At 46.1% G+C, this 21,079-nt stretch overlaps 2 protein-coding genes across 3 annotated transcripts in view; one reads left to right on the top strand and one right to left on the bottom strand.

Annotated features, from left to right (window-relative positions):
- Positions 1 to 1,470: 1,470 nt before the first annotated feature.
- On the bottom strand, positions 1,471 to 4,459 carry RTP3 (receptor transporter protein 3). The gene is given in 6 exon segments (XM_074344141.1): positions 1,471 to 3,100; positions 3,103 to 3,198; positions 3,441 to 3,639; positions 4,013 to 4,120; positions 4,235 to 4,356; positions 4,444 to 4,459. Coding segments are annotated over 6 exon segments (1,143 nt in total). The 3' UTR covers positions 1,471 to 2,498.
- Positions 4,460 to 6,569: 2,110 nt separating this feature from the next.
- Positions 6,570 to 21,079, top strand: part of LTF (lactotransferrin) — a 48,193-nt gene continuing 33,683 nt past the window's right edge. The window contains exons 1-2 of one of the 2 annotated variants that reach the window (XM_045504588.2): positions 6,570 to 7,016; positions 12,377 to 12,530. The gene's annotated coding sequence lies outside the window, so the exon portion shown is untranslated. The remainder of the gene's footprint in view (positions 7,017 to 12,376; positions 12,531 to 21,079) is intronic. The other variant, XM_045504589.2, reaches the window with a different exon arrangement.

Here is a 21,079-nt window from a genome sequence, read left to right on the forward strand (position 1 = left end):
TCCAAGATGGTGGAGGAGTTGACTTCCAGTGGACCTTGAGCCTCATTATACACTCATTGTAATATATTAGCATGCTAAGTGACACATCAGCACCATGACAGTTGACGATTGTCATGACAACTGGAAAAATGCGTACAAGGACTGAAAAAAACTAACAAGGGGGATCCATCACACCCAGAACAAGGACATGATGGTGGAAGCCTCTCATAAAAGTCCATGTGGCCCGACACAGGCCGGAGGAGTCCCTACCGCCCATCTTGGCTGATGGCTCCCCACTCTAGCACCTTTTCCTCATTTGAGTGACTCTCCCCTTCTCCCTGCTCAAGCACTTTCCTTCCATTTCCCCTTCTGAGCAATAAAGCAGCTCTTCACTTCGTCCCTCTGACCCTGCCGTGTGAAATCTTTCACAGATGGTGGCAGAACCCACACTTTGGTGGGCTTCCTAATTTAGGGGTCCCTCCACCTGCTAACAGTCCCACAAACAAAACATCAGATGAGGTGTAGGCCAAGGATTCCACATCCACTCTCAAACAGCGTGGCCTGGCTCTCAAAAGAGAATGTACCCAGAGTGGCTCCCAGTGAGACCACAGTGGCTCACTACACAGAAGGGAAAGAGCCCAGATAGAGGGGAGGCAATCCCCAGGCTGGACAAGCTGGAGTAACTCACCTCCAGGACACGCTGAATGTGGGCCGCAGCTCCGGATGTTTTCGGCTCCAAATAGCCTCATCCCAGGGCAGCCGGCATCTGCCAGGGGGAGTCTCTCCCAGTTCCCTGGAGTGAAGTGAGCTCCAACAGCTGCTGGGGTCCCAGGAAAAGGGCAGCCCCATCTAGGGTCAACCCGTCATGAGCTCCACCACTCCTGGGCTGGCTTTGTCAAAATTACTACCAGATGCACAGTGAGGCTAAACAATACTGAGACATTGGGGTTTGGAGCAGAGAAAGCTTTACTGCAGAGCTGAGTAAGGAGAACGAGTGGCTCCTGCCCAAAAAACACCCAAACCCCTTGAGAGGTTTCAGCTGGGCCTTTTGAGCCTTTTTAAAGGCTTAGTGGAGGGTGTGGCATCCCAGGGTCTGTGATCAGCTGCACACAATTCTCAGATTGGTTGACAGTGATCAATCCTTAGATGTCAGGAGGTCTGGGGGCTCCATGCTCATGATCATTAAGTAGTTAATTTATTCCATTTGGTGGTGGTTTTTAGATTTGGAAAACTCAGGAAACATGCCTGCGATACTATTATCTGAGTCTTCCAGAGAGGAGCTACTGCAGATGATCTGGGGGAGGGGTCTGTCCTGGGAAGGCCCCACAGGGCCCTGCTGGCTTACACTTCCCCCTCACCCCAATGTTCTTGATTGTGTAACCCTGTCAATGAGAAATGAGCAGGCACTGCCGGTGGGTGTCTATTTATTCGTACATCACATCACTATACCAGTCCACTAATATATGAACGTACATCATAAAACATGCGACAAGAAAAAGTAAAGTGCAAAGAAAAATTAAACAGTTGTAAGGATATCTCCCCACTTCAGCAGATGGTCCGGCCTCAGCCTTTAGCTGTGTGGAGCCTTGCGGTGGAGTCCACTGTTCTAGAACCCAGGTTTTCAGCCTAATGCTTTGGACGGCAAAAGCCTCTACAGACTGAGATCAGGGGGTCTGTGTGAAATGTTCTGGTGAAAGGGCCATGGATTTCATGAGAATTCCTCAGTCTCAGTTCTCTACAGAATGAACGAAATTTGTGTGTGTGTGTGTGTGTGTGTGTGTGTGTGTGTGTGTGTGTGTTTCCCTAATGGAGGTGAAATTTACATTAAGTTAGCCATTGTAAAATGAACAATTCAACTTACATTTGGTGCATTCAGTGTGGCACAACAATCATCTCTAAAATATTTTCATCACCCTCCCGCCAAAAAGCCCATACAGATTGTCAGCTGAGGGGGGCTGAAGAGGGATTTGAGGTGAGTTGCCCAACTGGAAAAATGCACGAGGAGCTGACACAGGGCAAAGTAGCACTTTATTGCAGTACAAGCGGGTGGCACACGCGGTGGGTGGCCATGGCAGCGGCGGCGCTCAGTACTTTCTTCGTTTAACAAGATGGTGCCACCTGCATGGCGCACTTGTCCTGCTTTTATCTATTCTGCCCACACATTCGCATTGTTCATTTCTTTGTTCCTAAGGCTTATATAATGCTACTAGCGCATGTGTACCTTTACTTCTTTGTTTCTAAGGCTGACATAACTGGTGGCGCATGCGTGTAGTCCCTCCTTACCAGGTGCAAGCTATTGTGAACTTTGGCCTGGGCCCCATGGCCTGTTCACTTAAGGCTACTGACACAGATTAAATAGTTGCTCCCCATTTCCCCTCTCCCCTCAATCCCCATGGCTGGCAGCCACTAACCTCCTTCCTGTCTCTGGATTTACCTCTTCTGGATATTTCACATCAATGGGATTATACAATTGACGACTGTGTCTGAGTTTTTTAAACTCCGCATCATGTTTTCGAGGCTCAGATAGTGATTTTTACAGCAACCACGATGACAATGATTAGCAGGATGAGACAACAGCAACACACACCTAAGCTCCTGTGCATGTGATTCTGGGCTGTGTCGAAGTAGAAATCCTCATTGGAGGGGGAGGCCTGGTCTCTTCTCTCCTCCTGGAAGGTGGTGTTTGCTGTAGGGCTCCAGAATGTGGGGAGGCTCTCAGCCTGCGTGGGCTCAGAAAACCAGGTTCTGGGTAATACCTTCTTTTACTTCTTTGCATCTGCTGTGGCACTACTCCTTGGGGGAGAAGACATTTGAGACCCGAGAGTGGGTGAGCTTATTGTGTGAAGTGATGGGGACATTGGTGATCGCACAACCAGACCTAAGCCACTTTGGGCACAAAAGCCCAGCAGACATGCCTCACAGTTGTCTCTGTCATGCGGCCCTTCAGGAGAGATTTCCTCAATCATAGGAATCTCTACCAACGTAAATCCTTCCCTATAGCATGTCTTCAGAATCCGCAACAAGCTGTTCAGGATCCTTGAGATGTTTTTTTCTGTGAACTCAGGAACCTCAAAAGAAGGCTGGGAGCACTTCTGACATCTCTGGGAAAAGACTCTCATTTCACCTGGCCCCTGGATTCCCTCTCACTCCACTGCATGTGGAAAAGGATCTGAACTTGGGTAGAAAATAGCCTCCGTTCCTCCCTTTCTCTTTTCCTCACTGCTTCTCACCCTCACCCCTCGCACCCTGATTTCTCTCTATCTGGGCATTTGTCCAGTCCTGCTACTGTTTTGGGGTACAGTGTAAATAAGGAAAAAATCTTTAATGTCTTTGATGGTGGGCACCTTACTTTCTATAATCTTCAATTTACAAGCACGAGCAGAACAAGAAAAGAAACAAGTGCACACAGTGAGAAATAAACAAGAATTTTCTGCAATATTACCGTCACATTCCCCGCTCACCAGGCACAGGTCCATGCTGGTATTGTATCCACTCTGGCTTCAGGATGTTGGGAAGAAGGGTTTTGTCTAGTTTCAGGGTCCACATGTGCCATGGTTTCACTTCCCTAATTAATTCCTGGAACACTTGCTTCCAGACTTCTTCCATGTTCTGATCCTTCACTGCTGCTGTGGTGAGCTGGGCGCCAGTGTCTCCCAGGCTCTGGAGCAGGACGTGAAGTTTTTCACTTTAGAGAGCAAGAGTTCAGACCCACTCTCCCTTGGTGTCCCTGGACTGGGCTCGTAGACCAGGTCTTTGTCCCGAGGACAAAGGTCAGTTGATTCCGGTTCCAAGTTCAGAGAACAGTACTAGACTCCACAGGGAATCTTGAAAGAGACACAGAATGCATGGTTTCATGCAGCAGAATATAACCAAAGAAGGGTCCCGGACTCTGTCAGGCTCTGCTGTTTGCCCACCTTTAACCGGGAACACACCTTATTACCTCTGAAGCCCTGTAAATGGTGGAGACAGGCTGCAGTTGCCCTTTCTAGTTCTAACCTTTGAAAATCTTTATCCATTGGGCTGCTGTGCTCACGATCTGGAAGGAGAGATGCAAAGACGGGCACAGCCCGTCCTCCTCGGACCTCACCTGAATTTCTGCATCCTCGCTCTGGCACTTGACGCCTTTGCTTGCACCAAGTCTCTGGGGAATGGTGTTTCACAGACACTAAGCTGTTCAAGGCGATGCCCACGCCCGCTCTCCCACCCATTAGAAACCAAAGCTGTTGCAGTCCCCGTGCCCTGGAGATGAGGCTACTAGGTCCCCACGTGGGTGGGAGGCCATGGCCACACCCAGAGGTACTTCATCATCCCCTACTTCCTCCAGGAAAGGCTTGGGAAGGAGGGAGGAGAGCGGAGGGGCTGACTCCGTGGTGGGTGCTGAAGCAGGCGACAGCCCAGGCCAGGGGGGCAAGATTCTGAGTGTCTGCATCACAAGGCCCCGTGCACAGACAGCCTGGTGCTGACCTGCGTCGCTGACCATCTTCCAGGAGGAAAGCCCTGCCCTCAGCGAGTCCTCCAGGCTGGCAGCCTCTGGCTCAGCTCAGGCCTGCATCACAGCCTCTGTCCTGGCCTCCCAGACCCTGCAACGCTGAGCCACTCCCCACACTGCGGCTGCAGGTCTCTCCAGAAGCGGAAATTCCCACCTACACAGTGCTGTAGCAGGGCATTCGGACCCCTCGCAGCCCAGCCCTGCCTTCCCACCAGCCTCAGCTCTGCCAAGCTTATCCTCCCCCGAGTCCATACCCACCCCTCCAACCTAAGCCCCAGCCCCTTACTCTGAGCCGTCCTCTGACAACTCATGCCCACCCAGCCCTCCTGCCTTGTACTCAAGTCCATCCCACCCAGAGCACCTGCCTTCCCTCCCTCCCATGGCTCCTGCTCACCTTCAAGTTCAAGAGCCGCACAGTGCCTGCTCCATCGTCCACCTCCTGGTCCTGCCTGGTGTTAACTAAAGAAATTCCTGCACCAGCCTCCTAATTGCTGCTGGAGGAAGAAACCTCTGGAAGGGAGAACAGCCTCCTCCCTTTCCCCCTACAGCTGAACAAATGCAGGTGCTCTTCTGAATCATAAAGCTAGATCAGATAAGGCAGTGACCAGAGAATATTTAAACAGAATTGTCCGACTTTCTAGTTGGTGTGAAATCTTGTGTGAAAATGTCATATCCAGTTCTGTTTCATTAAAACCACCCTTGAAAATAATTGTGAAAGGAGAGCTTGAAAGATACCCAGATAGTGTTTTGGGGTCATGTAGATTACCTTTAGCCTTTTACTCTAGTGAGAATATTCGAATTGAAAAACTCTGTGCTCTTAAATGATACACACATTTGAATACAAGTATTTAAGAGTGTGAGGGAGTCTGTCACATTTAGATTAACACAGGCTAAATGTCTTCTCTCTAACCATCACGAGTGACATCATTTACCTGGTTTTCCAGAGAATTCTGGGTTTCTGGGGTGGGGGTGGGGGTGCCAAGGCCTGGGAGACCCCAAGGGATTGCAGATAGCTGGGTATTCCATTCACGAATCCCTGGGACGCTGCCAGTCCCAGTCCCAGAAGCTCTCATGGAGTTGGTCTGGGCATCAGCATTTCTAAAAAGCTCCCGCCAAGTGGTTCTTATGTTCAGTTATGGTGGCGAACACACAAGGAGGTGAAAGGGAAGGAAAACCTGGAGAGATCACAGTCAGCAATCAGCCAAGACTTGGGAGACTGACCCATAGCCAGAGGTGTCCCTCCCTCCTGCAATGCAGGGGCAGAAGCAGCAAGCCTTACAGTCGGCTTTGGGGGGAACCAGTCCTAGGGCTGCCTGGTGGCATCCACCTTCTGGTCAGACACCGGCAGTCTGAGAAGTGGGCTGCAGGAGGAAAGAGAAGGGACAGATCGGGGAGGGAGGGAGGAAGAGGCGGGGAGGAAAAGGAAAGGAGTGGGGGGAGGGGTGGCCCTGGCAGCGTTTGGCAACCTCACAGCCACCCTCTTCCCGCCCTCCCCGCTGCTGCACCAGAGTTCAGCTCCTACAAGAGTGGGTCCAACCTGGGCAGTCTGAGGCTGCCCTCCTCACCCTCCGATTTTGTTTGTCTATGTTACTTTGCTTAAATCATAAATTAATTAGATTTGGGGAGCCCTCTTAATGAATTTTTCTCTTTCAAATTCTCTTTTTGTGTTCCTGCCACCTACTCTCAACTTCTGGGCAGATTAGGAGATTTATAAAGGGAGTGAGGTTACAGGGGAGAGAGTCTGGACTGGAAGTGCGGGGTCTTTGGTCTGGGGCTCTGACCCACTGTGTGACAGTAGACAAGTCACTTCAGGCTTTTTAAAGATGAAATGTGCCTTTTTGTGGAAGGATGCTCTGCGTGCCTGGTGCAGAGACGGGCCCTTAAGCCCATGTTGGTGTCTCGTCTGGTAAGCTTGAAAAAAAGCAATTTCCAGGACCTCATTTGGAACATCCTGAACTCTCACAGGGACCTATGCACTCCAGAAGTGGAAATTTACATGCATAAATAAGAGCTTGCATCACTGGCCAGGACATGGCAGGGTTCTGTCTCCCCCTTGAGGGGACCAGCCAGAGCACACTCATCTCAGCTTCTTAACCCAGAGGCCATTCTCTTTTGTACAGAGTCAGGGCTCTGCCTGGATACCCACTGACACTCTTCCTGAACACGGGCTGGGCTGTGGGTCAGCTGCTCGGAGGAGGCCATCTCTGAAAACCTGGGACGTGCACAGAGTTGAGAAAGTCTGAAGCGCCTGGTGCCCATGCTCCAAGCTGAGATGGAACCTGACAACACTGCCTTCTTGCTTCAGCTCTTGTACTGTAAACAAGTGTCCTTTTCATGGTCTATTGTGTCACATTTTTTGAATTTTTGTGCTTTTTGTTGGTGATTTTGTCATTTAAAGTGGCCTGGAGGTGTCATGCCGAAGTGCTGTCTCGTGCTCGAGAAGGCTGCGATGAGCCCTATGGAGAGGACACATGTGCCTGATGAGCTTCATTCAGATGCAAGTCACCGTGCTGGCAACTTGATTCTGGAACTCCCAGCCTCCAGAACTGTAAGGGAATACATTTTCATTGTTCTAAGCCACCCAGCTTGTGGTAGTATGTGAGGAAATGAATACAGGGGTGGGGGGTTGTTGGGGTGTTTAAACTCTCCTGGCTCTCCCAGCGGTCCTGAGGGCTGGGGCCACCTGCCTGCTTTTCCAACAGGTACAAGGGGTGGGGAACAACTCCAGCATATGGTCCGTTCCTTCCTTTCCCTACCTACTCCCACTTCATTATTTGTTGGAATAATGAGAAAAGACCCTCGTTATTTGTTGGCTGGACAATTTTGATAGCCCCTTAACTCATATTCTCCCCCTAGTGTTCTCTCTCAAAAATCAGCCTTTACAGAGCTGCCAAAGAACTCTTTTTAAAATCCAGATGCCATCCCCTGGCAGGGCCTCCTCACTCTTCCTTGAACACGATCAGCTGGAGCACAGCTCACTCCATTAAGTTAGTTCTTCCTAAATTGCCCCTCAAATGTCACCTCAGTAGGGAGGGAGCCCTTCCTTAATCTCCCCAGATTGAATACCAGCCCCTCCTCCCCTCCCACACCCTCTTTCCCTCTCATCATTCTGTTTGCTCTTTTTGTTTGTTTTTAAATCATGTCCTGACACAGCCTGAGTTTCTAGGAAATGACCAGTCTGAAATAGGAGGGGAGGAAATTTTTATTCACCAGAACAGTGCCTGGGTGCTCAATAATTCCTTGAATTAATATTGAATGAGTTCTGTCCGGATTCTGTCACTGACTTTCTATAGAACTATCCCAATTTGGAGTCTGGGGATGGGGCCGGAGGTGAAGGGGGTTGGGGATGGTCCTACAGTGGCTCTTATCACAGTTTTTAGAGGGCAATTATCCACGGTTTCTGAATCTATTTTTTCTCTGGGGGATCATTTCCATTTCCTCTCTGATAATTTGCCTCTTTTTCTGTTGGGTCTTGCTGGGACCTGTCATCATCCCCAATCCCCAAATAACTCCCTCTTTCAGAGCCCCAACTTTACTAAGAGCCTTTGGGCCTCTTTTCTCTTTCAAATCTGGCCTCCTTAGCCTCTAGGATTTAATTCCCCAAGGAAATTGCTTTTTTTAATTTTTATTTTTTGGGTGGATGGGTTATTAGGTTTATTTATTTATTTATTTATTTTAATGGAGGTACTAGGGATTGAACTCAGGACCTCATGTCTGCTAAGCATGTGCTCTACCACTGAGCTATACCTTCTTGGAAATTGCTGTTTAAGTCAAGTTTAATACAAACATCTTCCACTATTTTTCTTTCATTTTGCACTATCCCTGTCCTGTGCTGAATGCAAGAGAGAAAACAACAAACAAACAAAAAACCACTTTATAAACCAATTTAGCTCCTCCTTGAGACTGAGAAAACCGTAATCAGTCTCCTAATCAGTAATTCCTAACAGCAGAATTTTCCATCTTTGGGACTTTTAAAATTCCATTTGAACCTCTATTTTTATTAACATTCAACTGAGAATTTTTTTACTCCTCATTAAGACGACTTGCTCTCTATACTATAAAAGTTCCCATTACTAACCATCTGTTTATTGTTTGAAATTCACCAACCCTTTGAGTTAAAATTCAGAGCCTGGGCCAGGCTTATGTAATGAACAATCCAGAATGAATGTGAAACTCACGGACTGGCCACAGGAATCCCTTCCTCAGCACAGGAGTCGAGGCAGCTCAGACAGTGGCACCTGCCAACTTCTGGATGGGATGTACTGGCTAGAGTGATGCTCAGGAGTGCTCGGAGGCCTGAGGTACCCGACAGCAGAGTTCCCAGCCTGCTCTAGCCATAAAAATGGGGGACTCCCAGACTGGGCGGTGGCCCTCACTGCTCAGTTCCTTTATCCTCTCTTGGGGAATTTTTATTTATGTTTTGAGGTGGGTTTTTTTCATAATTCTGTTGTTAATGGTGTTTTAAAAAGTGAAAACATAAATGACTATTATTTTAAAATAAATGTTATTATTAAAACATTTAACACAGCCCCCGCTTCTGTTAAAGTAATTAGACAATTAGTCCATCAGACTGAGGTGGCTCCACTGCCTGGGTAGCTTTTGTAAGCAAACAGAAAACTAAGCCAGAGTCAATGCACTGGAATCCGAGAAAATGAAACTTAAGAACAACCTGTCCCAAACAGCCCGCTGTGCTTTCCCAATGTAGGCAACCACGTCAGCTAGAGACAATCAAACAATTTCCTGGCTTGGCTGCCATGTCTTCTCTATAAAGCCTCTCCCCCAGTTCCTGCCGGTGGAGCACACCCAGCCACTTTCAGTCTGGTGCTGCCTGATTCCAGCTGGTGTGTGCTCAAAGAAATGCTTGAAAAATTTTAATGTGCCTCAGTTATCTTTTAACATTTCTTTTTGTATGTGAGATTCATCCGTGTGGTGCCATGCTGCAGTGATTTATTGATTCCCAATCTTCTATACTCCACTGAATGAAAATTGCAATGTATTTATCCACACCACTGTGGTTGTCTGTGGGGGTTGTTCCAGCATCTGCTTGTTATGAATAACAGGCTCTGCATATTCTTAACACGTGTCTTCTTGTGCACCTTTATATGCCTTTTCGTTGAGTCCATAACCAAGAGTGGAAATGCCTAGTCAGAGGGTATGCACGAGCTAGCCGTCAGTAAATAAGCCAGTTTTTGAAAGTTTCTGAGTGTTGCAACTGTTCCAATCCTCACCAACACATGGTATTGTCATTCTTTTAAAATCTAGCCTTTCTGGTGGGCACATGGAGATAACACTATGATTTCTACAATTTAAATTTATGTTTCCCTGATTAGTGTTAAAGTTGAGTACCTTTTCATAATGTTGATTGACCATTTGGATATTCTCTATCTGTGAAGTATTTGGGTCAAGTCTTTTCCTCACTTAAAAAATTAAGCTGTTTATCTTTTCTTTATTGGTTTGTTGGAATTTTAAAAATATGTTTTCTATATTGGTTCCTTTTCAGTTACATGTGTCAGATGTATGCCTCACCTTTCTACTTTGGGGATCTTTATAGCAATAAATGAAAATAAAATAAAATACTTATTACCTAAAATAAATAAAATAAAACCTAGAAGAAATGGATAGCTTCCTAAAATCATAGAACATTAAAATGGAACATTAAACCTTTCGCTCACTGAGTGTTCCCATAATTATTAAAGAAAACTATAAAAACTAGGTGTAGGGTATATGATCTAGGTTTGTGCTCTAGGTAAGTTATACAAAGCATTCAAGGAAAATATAATTCCAACCTTACACAGTTTTATCTTACATGTCATAGAAAAGGAGATCACATTTGATAACTCATTTTATTAGTATAGTATAACTTTGATTCAAAAAGCAACCAAGAAGAAAATTATAGGCCAATGTCACCAAGAACTTAACTTATTAAAAAACAAAACAAAAACAAAAAACCTGTGCAACAACAACAAAAAAAACCCCAGCCAAGTTAATCTAGCAATGTACTTTAAAATACTGACCAAGTTGAATTTATGCTAGGAATTCTTGCAATGCAAGAATGTTTTAACAGAAAACATATGATCATGATTCATCATATTAACATAATTTTCAGAATAAATTAAAAAAAAAACGCAAATAAGAAACAGTATGCAGAAGAATCCAACATTCATGTAAGACAAAAAAAAAAAATCTTAGTAAAGTAGGAATGGAAGGGGATTATTTTGCCAGATAGAGTATCTAATAAAATCCTACAGCAAAATCATTCTACAAGGTGAAACAATAAAAGCTCCCCCTTAAAAATCAGAAATAAGACAAGAGTACTTACCATCATTTAACAAGTGAACTTCTATTTAATTTTGTAATAGAGGTCCTAGGCAGCCCAATATGTTGTTAAAAGAAATGGTTATAGGAATTGGAAAGGGAACAAGAAAAACTTCCATTACTCATGGACAATATGATTGTTCACATAGGAAAAAAATCCCCAAATAATCTAGAGATAAACGATAAGAATTATCAAGAGTTCAACAAATTTTCTGGATATAGGATACATAGATCAAAATTACGTGCATATCTAGACACTAACAACAAACGAAGAACAAACCAAAAAAACCCTTTAAAGTGACATATACAACAGCAATAATAAGAACCCAAAATTTGGGGACCTAAAAACAAATCTAACAAAAGATGTTGAAGAATATTATAGAAAAATTATATAACTCTATGAAAGATATTTAAAACCCCCCTGAATCTCACCCCATGGACCTGGGCCCAATGATTCAATTTTAAAAATGTCAGTTTCCCACCAAATTAATCTACAAACTCAATGCAATGTCCATCAAAACTCTGACAGAACTTTTTATGGAACTTGACAAGTCTGATTCTAAGATTTGTACAGAAGAAAGGGCCAAAATAACCAAGACAATTTTAAAGACAATCTTAAATACAATCAAGCTGGAGCAAGAATTCTCCCTACTAGATATCAACACATTAAACACACATACACTACAGTAGTCAAGGCAATGTGCAAAAATTGCCAAATTTACTAGAATAGAAAAGTCCAGAAATTGACCCACCTATATCTAGAAATACGATACATGAGAGAAGTAGCACCTAAGATTCTGAGGGAAAGGTGGAGCTATCAATTTTTTCCAGGCCATCCAATAAATTCACCGGAACCCCTATGTTAATTCCCTGTGGATTAAGAACCTAAATACAAAAAGCAAAATTTCAAAACCTTTTCAACTACATGCTTAAAGAAGACACAACAAGATGAGCTGTACATTTGACTAAAACCTTTCGCTCATAAGACACTCTTAAAAATGGAAAAAAAGAAGCCACAAAGTAGAAGCTATTTTTAACATACTTGCACAAAAGAAAAAAGGTTAACTGATAAATAAAGAATTTTTACAAATCAGTGATAAAAATATAAACAATCCAATAGAAAAATGACCTTCTCCTGTAGAAGGAATGGAAGTTCCTGGGTAAATGAGCTGATTCTAGCCCTGGGGCAGGGAACATACAAGATGAGCCTGGAGCATCTGGTAGTTCCAGAAAATAAGAAAGTTGTCAAAAATAAAAGGAGAGGGCATGGCAAAGGGATGGGGGAACCAACCTGAATGAGATCCCAATGGCCAAAGCTGGAACCAACATTTCTCTAGTGGGTGAGACACTATGCCAAGTTTATAAAGAAATATAAATTATCTAATCCTCACTACAGCCCTGGGAGATTATTACTCCCATTTTAGAGATGAGAAAACTGAGGTTCAAAGAGATGAATTAGAAATACCTCTCTTGGCTAGAGGAGGGTATAGCTCAAGTGGTAGAGCATGGGCTCAGTATGCATAAGGTCCTGGGTTCCCCAGTACCTCCTCTAAAAATAAAAGAAATAAAACTAATTACCTCCCCCTCCTACAGCCCAGGTACACTGTTGGAAGATGAAGGCTGCCATTCATCCTACAGCTGGTCTCTGTATCATCAAGCTCCATCTGGGACCATCCCTCCTCCCGAATCCTGGCATCAGTTCTCCCTTGGGCCTTCCTTCCCTCTACCCGAAAGGGCGCCGCTGTGGGTAAGGAAGCTGGAAATCTTACTTGCTTCCTTGTTCCTGCCTGGCCTGTAGGAGGGAGGGGTTTCCCTGAGAACGAGCTCTTCTGAGGGGGAGCTCTCTTCACAGAACCCAAACACCTGTGCTCACTCCTCTCATGTCCAGTGCACAGGATAGCCTCCTCCTGTGGCCTTTCTGTCCTGCGTCTTCCACAGCTGTGACAGGCCTTAAAAGATTCTGAGGAAGGTTCCCGAATACATTTTCTCTTCCGTTCTGAGCGCTTTGTGTGGAAGGGGCCAGTTGTGGTGCCTGTCTGACTGCAGCCCCCAGCTTCAATACAATCTGAGAGGTGAGCCCGGGGTGCGGACTGGAGCCCACACACGCACGGTCACGAGGTGGACACTTCTCACCCAGTGTCCCCAGTGTCTGCCCTGACCCCGTTCGGGCCTTGACCCACCCTGACAGGCCTTGGTTCCCACCTAGCAGATGGTAGCGACAATGAATGCACCGCAAACCGCCAGCATCACAGCAATGAGCCCTACCAGAAGCTTTGAGGAAGATGATGTAGGAAAAACACACACTTCACAGGTGTGACTGCCAAAACCCATGGCAGCAAAGGAGCCAGACAGCATGAGTGGGTTCTGTGAGGAGGAAGGGGCTGGGCACAGGGAGGGTGTGTCTTCAGGGTCTTCTAGGCAGTAGGTACCCCCTACAGCCTCTTTCCTCTGAGAAGGCCCCCTACTCTCCCTCCGAGCCCTGCGGGTCCCTGGAATCTCCACCCACGCAACACCAGCCTCAGCTCCTGACCTTAACATTCTTGCTTAGTGACTGACATTAAGCAAGCAGGTCCTCTGTTGCCACTAGCCGCTGTCACAGAAACCGTGGGAGACATCCTACACTGCGGGACTCCCTGTTTCCCACCATTTCCCCTTCCTTGCCCCGCACCCCCATTCCTGGTCACTCTTGCTCCCCAGCTGCTTCCTTCCCCAGGGGAAAACCGTCTCAACCGTCACAGCTGGTCTGGGCCCAGAGCGCAGCCGGAAGCCAGGAGAACAAAGCCTGACACCCAGCCAGCAGACCTTGTCATCACCTTCCAGGCTCCCTACCTCTGGCTCAGCCAGCCCGCATCCCTGAGCTTTCTGCTCCTGGCTTCCCTGATCCCCCAGACTCCAGCTGGGTGCTGAAGTGAGGCCCGACTTAACCCAGAATTTACTCCACAAAAGGAAAGGAAGAAGATTCGTTTCCCCTGGGGCTGGCAAGGACTTGGGAGAGCAGGAGGCTGGTCAAGGAGGAAGCGTGGGCTCAGGGGCCAGGCCTGGAGGTCACGGAGACTCTTTCCAGTCTGGAGCTCACGCACAGCCCCCAGGGCCGCGGGAGAGTTGGCCTTTCTGCCCCAAGGCGGCAGGTTCTCGCCCTTTGGGACCCGAGGTGGGCGGGGGTGGGGGCGAGAGATGAGACAAATGGCAAAGCCCCAGGTATAAACACTTGCTGGGAACATTTGACTCAGTTTTCCCTGTTTCCTTATTCCTCCTGCGGCCTCTTTGATGTCCCTGCTTCATCGACTATGGCTGACTTTGATTGATAGCAATACGCTGGGGCCCCAGATTATGAAGGCTCAGTGCCAGCGTGGGAGCAAGGTGAACATTGGCAGAACATTCTGGGGCAGAACATTCCAGGCGCTTCTTGGCACTGCCTTCCCAGCAGGGGGACACAGTTTCCTAGGGGAGTGGTCGGCGCTGGGTGGGGTGAGGAGAGAACAGCCCCTGCGCTCCGAGGCTGCCTAGAGGGCACTTTGTTGTCGCCTCGCTCCCAACCGGCAACATCCGCATCTGTGAGATGGTCAGAATGATGGCGGGCCCCACTTCGCAGGGTGGCTGAGGACAATGAGTCAAGCACACACGGCGTCCAGAACAGCGCCTGGCTCGGTGCTCAGGTGTTGGGTGGGGTCTGCTAAACATGCTGGTTCCCTCCCTCCGTCCCTCCCTTCCCTTCTTCTTCAGAGCCCATGCCCAGCTCAGACAGCATCCCACTGTGGCTTGGGCAACCGCGGCTTTCGTCTATTTACAAATATCCTTCCCCTTCCTCTCCCCTCCCGCTTCTCTCCTCAGCCATTGTCAAGGGTTGATATTTGAGGGAGGAGGAGGTTGCTTTTCAAAGGAAGTTTTGCATTGCTGGTTCCAGAGGGCCTCCCAGAGCAGCATTTTTTAACATATCCCCTTTGAGGGATGTAGTCATTTGTCTTCGTGCTCCTTCTTTTTAAAAAATAAACTTTTTGAGGGGAGTGTATAGCTTAGTGGTAAAGTACATGCCTAGCATGCATGAGGTCCTGGGTTCAATCCCCAGTACACCCGTTAAAAATAAACAAATAAATAAACCTAATTACTGCCCCCCACAAAAACCAAAAACAGTCTTAAAAAAAAATTCTGCAAAAAAAAATTAAACCAAACTTTTTATTGATGCATAATATATATGTAGAAAAGGATACAGTGAATATATGTATAGTTAGGTGAGTTATCACAAGATGAACACCCTCACATAATCGGCCCCCAAGTCAAGAAAAAAATCCTCCACATTACTTGCACCTGGAAGCCCCACTCCTGCTCCATCAGTCACTCTCCCGCCCCTCCTCCTCAAAGTTTCCACTCTGCTATCTTGTGGTGTCATAAGCCCATTGGACTTGTCCCTGAGCTTTATATAAAAGCAGTCGGGTGGCAGGTGCAGCCTAGCATCCAGACTCTCACTCAGCATTGTATTTGTGAGATTCAGTCACGTTATAGTGGGTAGCAGCAATTCTCAGTGCTTAGCTTATGGTATTTACCCCATCTACCACTAAGAGACATTTTGGATGTTTGGGGTAACGTTCCTGTGAACATTCCTCTTTGTGTTTTTGGTGCACACATTTCTGTCAGGCATCCACCTAGGCAGTGCTGTGTTGGAGCTGGCTCATCTGGGGTCATGAAGGCCAGCTGTTAGATTGTCAGGAGTTTGCAAAATTCTTCCCTACTCTGACCTTCCTTCCCTCGGATTCTTGTTGTTCTTGATGTTATTTATGTCTATTATACCTGTCTGGCAGGAACACCATATAATGTGATATTACTCATCTCTTCCCAACTCCATATTCAGTGATACCCATCCACATTGGTAACATGAAAGCAGTCACCATGGAAACTGGCAAATGTTACAAATCAGGGTTTAACAGATTATTCTTTTATTGACTGTCTAGCATTAAACTCAAGAAAGTGATAGAGAAAATGTTAATAATGCAGATGAAACTTATAAATCTGTCATCTCTATAACATTGTAAATAGCACAAGAGATTGAGAAAATATTTCTCCAGTATTGGAAAATGGTGATGTATTGAATTCAGGGAAGAAGTTGCTCACATCATTGACAAATGAGTGAAGTTCTGACATGTGTCTAGTCATTCCTTTCATCTTGCTCTTTAACATAAACAAATGTATCAAACAGTAGTCATGCTGGAACCACACTCCCAGAGCCAGTTATTAAGCACTGAGCAGCTCAGCCCTGGTCATAGGGCACATTCTGCTTTAGCTGATACTGCCAAATACTCCTCCAAAGTGGTTGTACCCATTTACATATCTGTTGGTGAGGTTTTAAACAAAATTCTGCTGTGCTTTGTAATCCTATTTCAGGACTAGCATTTTCCTAGAATCTAAGGCCATGGCTGAGCAAACTAGCTGACACAGGCTGGTTGATAATTATCTGCAAAAGAGTCCCTAAGAAAACTCTACTTCTGTAGGGCCATTTGCTGAAGCATGATCTGGGCGGGGCCCTGGGCAGCAGGAAGGAAGAGGTCACATAGGTGCAGCGACTTGGCTTCTTGGAGGGGGCTGCACTCTGATAGCCGTGAGAACTTGAGTGGGGAAAGGAGGCACCAGGCATCAGGGCAGGGACAGCCCGTGAGCCCTGTGGGGCAAGGAGTAAGGCTGGAGCATCTTCCTGTAAGCAGTGGCAAAGGGCAGAGAGCTGGAGGCACCTCCACTGGCAGCGGAGTTCCTACTGTCCATGGCTCCTGACCTTTATGCCTCAGCCCCAGGCCTGGAAGGAGGCCTGAACTAGGCTGTCCTTGGGGCAGAAGCCTAGTACAAGGAAGCCCTGCTGTCCTTCTCACGGGTCTAATTCTCACATCTTATTTATCATTGCTCAGATCTAATCTCAATAAATGATGCACTGAAATCTGTGGGCAACACAGTGGCTTATAAAATTATGAATAAACATTGTTCCCAAATGCACACAAACCTTTCTGAGGCTCGTTAATGTACCCATTGTTCTCCCTGCTGCCCAAGTAGACGTTTCCTTCTTTTGCTCACCGAGAGGCCATTATGTGGTCAACAATCAATCACAAAGATGTTTCAGTTGTGAAACTCGTGAAGGCAGGCTCTGTACCAGGTGTGGATCATACAGAGAATAGCTTCAGCCCCCTCCTGAGTCCCTGTGCAAAGAAGGAACTGACATGCACAGAACAGCGCAGATGAGCCGAAGGCTTGAGTGGGAGCTAGTCTTCCCTCCACTGCCGCAGGCACAGGTTGGGGTAGGGGCAGAAAGGTCAGAGTAGGGCTGGAAGGGGGCCATTAGGAAAGTTGTTACAGGCTCCCCAAATGTTAGAACGATCCATAGACACAACACAGAGTGTTTCATGAACCCCTGGAGTTGGACACAGTGTTTTATGTAACTAGGCATCAGCATTATCCTGGGGAGAAAGTGAATCCATGGTCCCCAGAATAATTTTAAATAAAGTTCCAGGCCTCTGCCTTTGAATCCTATAGTACCAGTGCTCTCTGGGTGGTGGTAAGTCAGGGAGCTTCCTCTCTCACAATCCATCTGGACGTCCAGGGACCTGTTGATCTGATGGTGTCCAGAATGGAAATTCTGGTCTACGTCTTCCCAATCTGTTTCATCCATTCTTCCCCTTCTCAGTTAATGCGAGTCCATCCTTTACCTTCTCAGGCCAGTCATCTTCCACTCTTGACCTTCAGTCCCATATCCTCTGGTAATGTAAGCAAACACCATGGTGTCCACGTTTCAAACACATTTGAAATTGACACAATGTAAACGGACTATACTTCAATAGAAAATAAAAACCAAATAAACTATAAAACATGTCTTGAATTCAACCCATCTTGCCATCTCCCCACTGCTGACCCCCAGACTAAGCTGTCTCCTCTTTCCCTGATCATTGCTGAGCCTCCACAATTGCCTCTCTGCTCCTGCCTTGTCCTGCTCTCTGTCAATTTTTAGCCTTCTCCTACCTACCCCCATAGTAAAAGTGGTAGTTCCTCCAGTTACCCACAAGGCCCCACAATTCCTGGTTCCTATACTCTCTCCCTCAGTCACTTGGTTCCGGCCAAGCCCATCTTGTGGAGGTTGCTGGTACACGGCAGGTTGGGGGAGTGTGGGGGCTTCCCCTGCCTCTTCCAGAGCTGTCACTGGTGGGAGGCAGACTCCCTCTCCCACTTAGAGGTCACTGGGCACAGGCATGGTCTTCCATGCCTTTTCCTGAGCATTCTCATCTCTCCTGTGGTGGTAACTGCCTGCTCACTTATCTGTTGTCCTTGGGGGCAGGGACCAGGTGTGGTTCACAGTGGTGACCCAAGCACTTGACAATCAAGTGCCTGGACCAGAGTAAATGCTCAGTGAAGATGTTTTCAATGGAAGGGAACCCCTCTCCTCCTCCAGTGCAAGGAGTCAGGAAGCCAGATTTTATCCAGCCCTACCAGGGCAGGTCTGGGCAGGTCATGCACCCTCTCTGGGCTCAGAAACCCCAGTTATAAAATAGCATCAAAGAAAACATTCAGCTCTGAGGGTGTCTGATTTTTTTTGGTCAAGTTACTTCATAGGAGCAACCTCAAGCCAGAATATTTCCAAATATCCTGGAAATCGCTCACTTCTCTGAGTCTTTCCTCCATTTCCAAATAGCCATTAGGTTCTGCTTCGACTACGAGGTTCCCAGGCTTTGTTACCAGTTCCTCATTCTACGAGTCATCTTGTGTCTTTAAATCCTCATCTTGACCCTCTGGCATCCATGTTGCATTCTGCTGATGCTTCCTCATCAAGGTGCACCTTCCTCGGTGACCAGGTGGGCCTGGACTCACCTCTCAGACCCTGGCACTCTCCATGGCCCCTGCCATTGCCTGCTGATGGGCAAAGCACGTCACCTGTCTTTAGTCACCAACATAGTGACCTTCAGCTTCAGGGGAAATGACCAAGTGGCCACATAGGCTCTGGGAAAGCTTCCCTTGTAGCCCAGAGAACTTAAGGGGTTGGAGAGAGAAGATGTTGTGGAGCAGAGGTAGGACCTGAGAGTTGGGAGGCAGCCATCTGGGAGACAGATTAGAAAGTGCCAAGATGAGACACTGAGGCTGCCAGGTGGGGCCTTAGAATTAATAAGTGAATTTAATGAGGTTGCCAGATATGAGGATAATATACCAAAACAGATTATATTTGTAATACTAGCAATTATTAGGAAATGAAATAAAAATCAGAAAATGAAAAAAATGGATGCTCTCACGAACATAATGTTGAATGAAAGAAATCAGATACAAAAGAATAGGTACTATATGATTCAATTTACATAAAGTTCAAACAGAGGTGAAACTATAGTGTTAAAAATTAGGATAGTAGTTAACCTTGGGGACAGAGAGAGGGTGTTGGTTTGAGTGGAGGGATAAGGGGAACATTGGCAATGTTTCCTTCTTAGACCTGAATGGTAGTTACTTCAGTGTTCTTTTGGGGATAATTTATTGAACTGTACATATACGTTTTTACACTTTTCTGTATGAGAGTCATTTTTAAAAAGTCAAAAAAAGATGACTTGGCCAGCTTGAGTAGTGATCCATAATTTAGGACAGTTGGCTGTAGTCAGATCAAAAGAGCCATGTGGTTCAAAGGTGGCCCCTTGTAGGACAGCAGCGGAGGGGAGAGGAAAGACGTGCGGAAGGAGAGAGCCAGAAGAAGAAAGTAATCTCATCTCATAGGGGGCTTCCCCAGAAAATAATGGATTCTCATTCTCTCTCTCTCTTTCTCTGTCTCCAATAACTGAATACTCATGCCTGTGTTTCTCAAATATGTTGGCTCAGACACTTGCTTTAAAACTACCTGGGTTCTTATTCAAAGTCATGGCTTTCTTGTCTTCTGGGAGGAACTCCAGCTCCCCATTTCTGTCTCTTTTACCCATTGGTTATTTAGAAGTGTGAAATGAAACTTAATTTCTAAGTGTTTGGAGATGTTCCTATCTCTTTGTTACTGATTTCTAGTTTGATTTAATTGTGATCAAACACATTTTTGCATGATTTAAATTCTTCTAAATTTGTTGAGGTTTGTTTTATGTCCTAGGGCATGGTCTATCTTAGTAAATGTTCTGTGGGAACCTGAGGAGATGGTGAATCCTGCTGCTTTGGGCAGTGTCCTATACATGGTGATCAGATCTTGGTTGATGATGTTGTTGTCTTCTTCTTCACACTTGCTGATTTGCTGTCTCCTTTCATTGCTGTTTTATCAGTTGTTGAGAGAGGGGTTTGAAACCTCCAGCCATAGCTGTGGATTTATCTATTTCTCCTTTCAGTTCTGTCAGCTCTGCTCTTTGGTGTATGCACATTTAGGATTGTTATAATCTCTTGATGTATTGACTCTTATTATTATGTAATGTTTCTCACTGTCCCTAAATTGCTCTGAATTTGACTTTATCTGATATTAATACAGCCACCTCTACTTTCTCTTTATTAATGTTTACATAGTATATATTTTTCTATCCTTTTACTTTCAATCTAGCTATATAATTATATATTTTAGTGAGTCTCCTGTAGACAGGCAAAGGCTGTTTTTTGTTTTTTTTTCAAACCACTCTGCTAATCCCAGTCTTTTAATTGGAATAGTTAGACTATATTTGATATAATTATTGATATGTTAGGGTTAAGTCTGTAGTTTTATTTTTTGTTTGTTTGTTTTCTCTAGTTTTATATTTTCACTATTTCCTTACCTCCTGCCTTGTGGGTTACTTAAACATTTTGTAGAATTCCATTTTGATTTATCTATAATATTTCCATAGAGTGGAAAGGAACGTGTGGGCACAAGGGGCAGGATGAAGGAAGACTGGGTGCATTTGGGCCCCAGATGGCACATAATGAGTGAAGGAGAAGGGGTATCAGAAAGACACAAAAGTATTGACCTGAAGAGACTGAGAACCTGGGCCCAGCCCTGTCAGACTGGAGTGAAGAGAGACCAGAAGGAAGGGTAGGACTCCAGAGAGGGAGGAGGACCTGGAGAAGGGGCGGGAAGGACAAGCAGAGAGAAGCTCTTTGATTGCCGAGTTTCCTTTACAAATGGGGCAACATTGGGCAACACCACTATTGGTTCAGAGTCCAGCCCCCTCCCTCTCAGCTTCCTCCTAGTCTCCCACAAACACCACAGCTCCAGGGGTTCAGCTGTCTTTTCAAGACAGCCAATCAGGTGGCTGAACTTTAAGAGTCTTTTCCCAAATGGATTTTCCTGGAAACTAACACTCACTGGAGGAGGATTTTGCTCAGAAGCAACATCTGCTCAGTGGATCAAGAAAA

Source organism: Camelus bactrianus, chromosome 17, assembly GCF_048773025.1.
Source record: "Camelus bactrianus isolate YW-2024 breed Bactrian camel chromosome 17, ASM4877302v1, whole genome shotgun sequence".
Lineage (NCBI taxonomy): Eukaryota > Metazoa > Chordata > Mammalia > Artiodactyla > Camelidae > Camelus > Camelus bactrianus.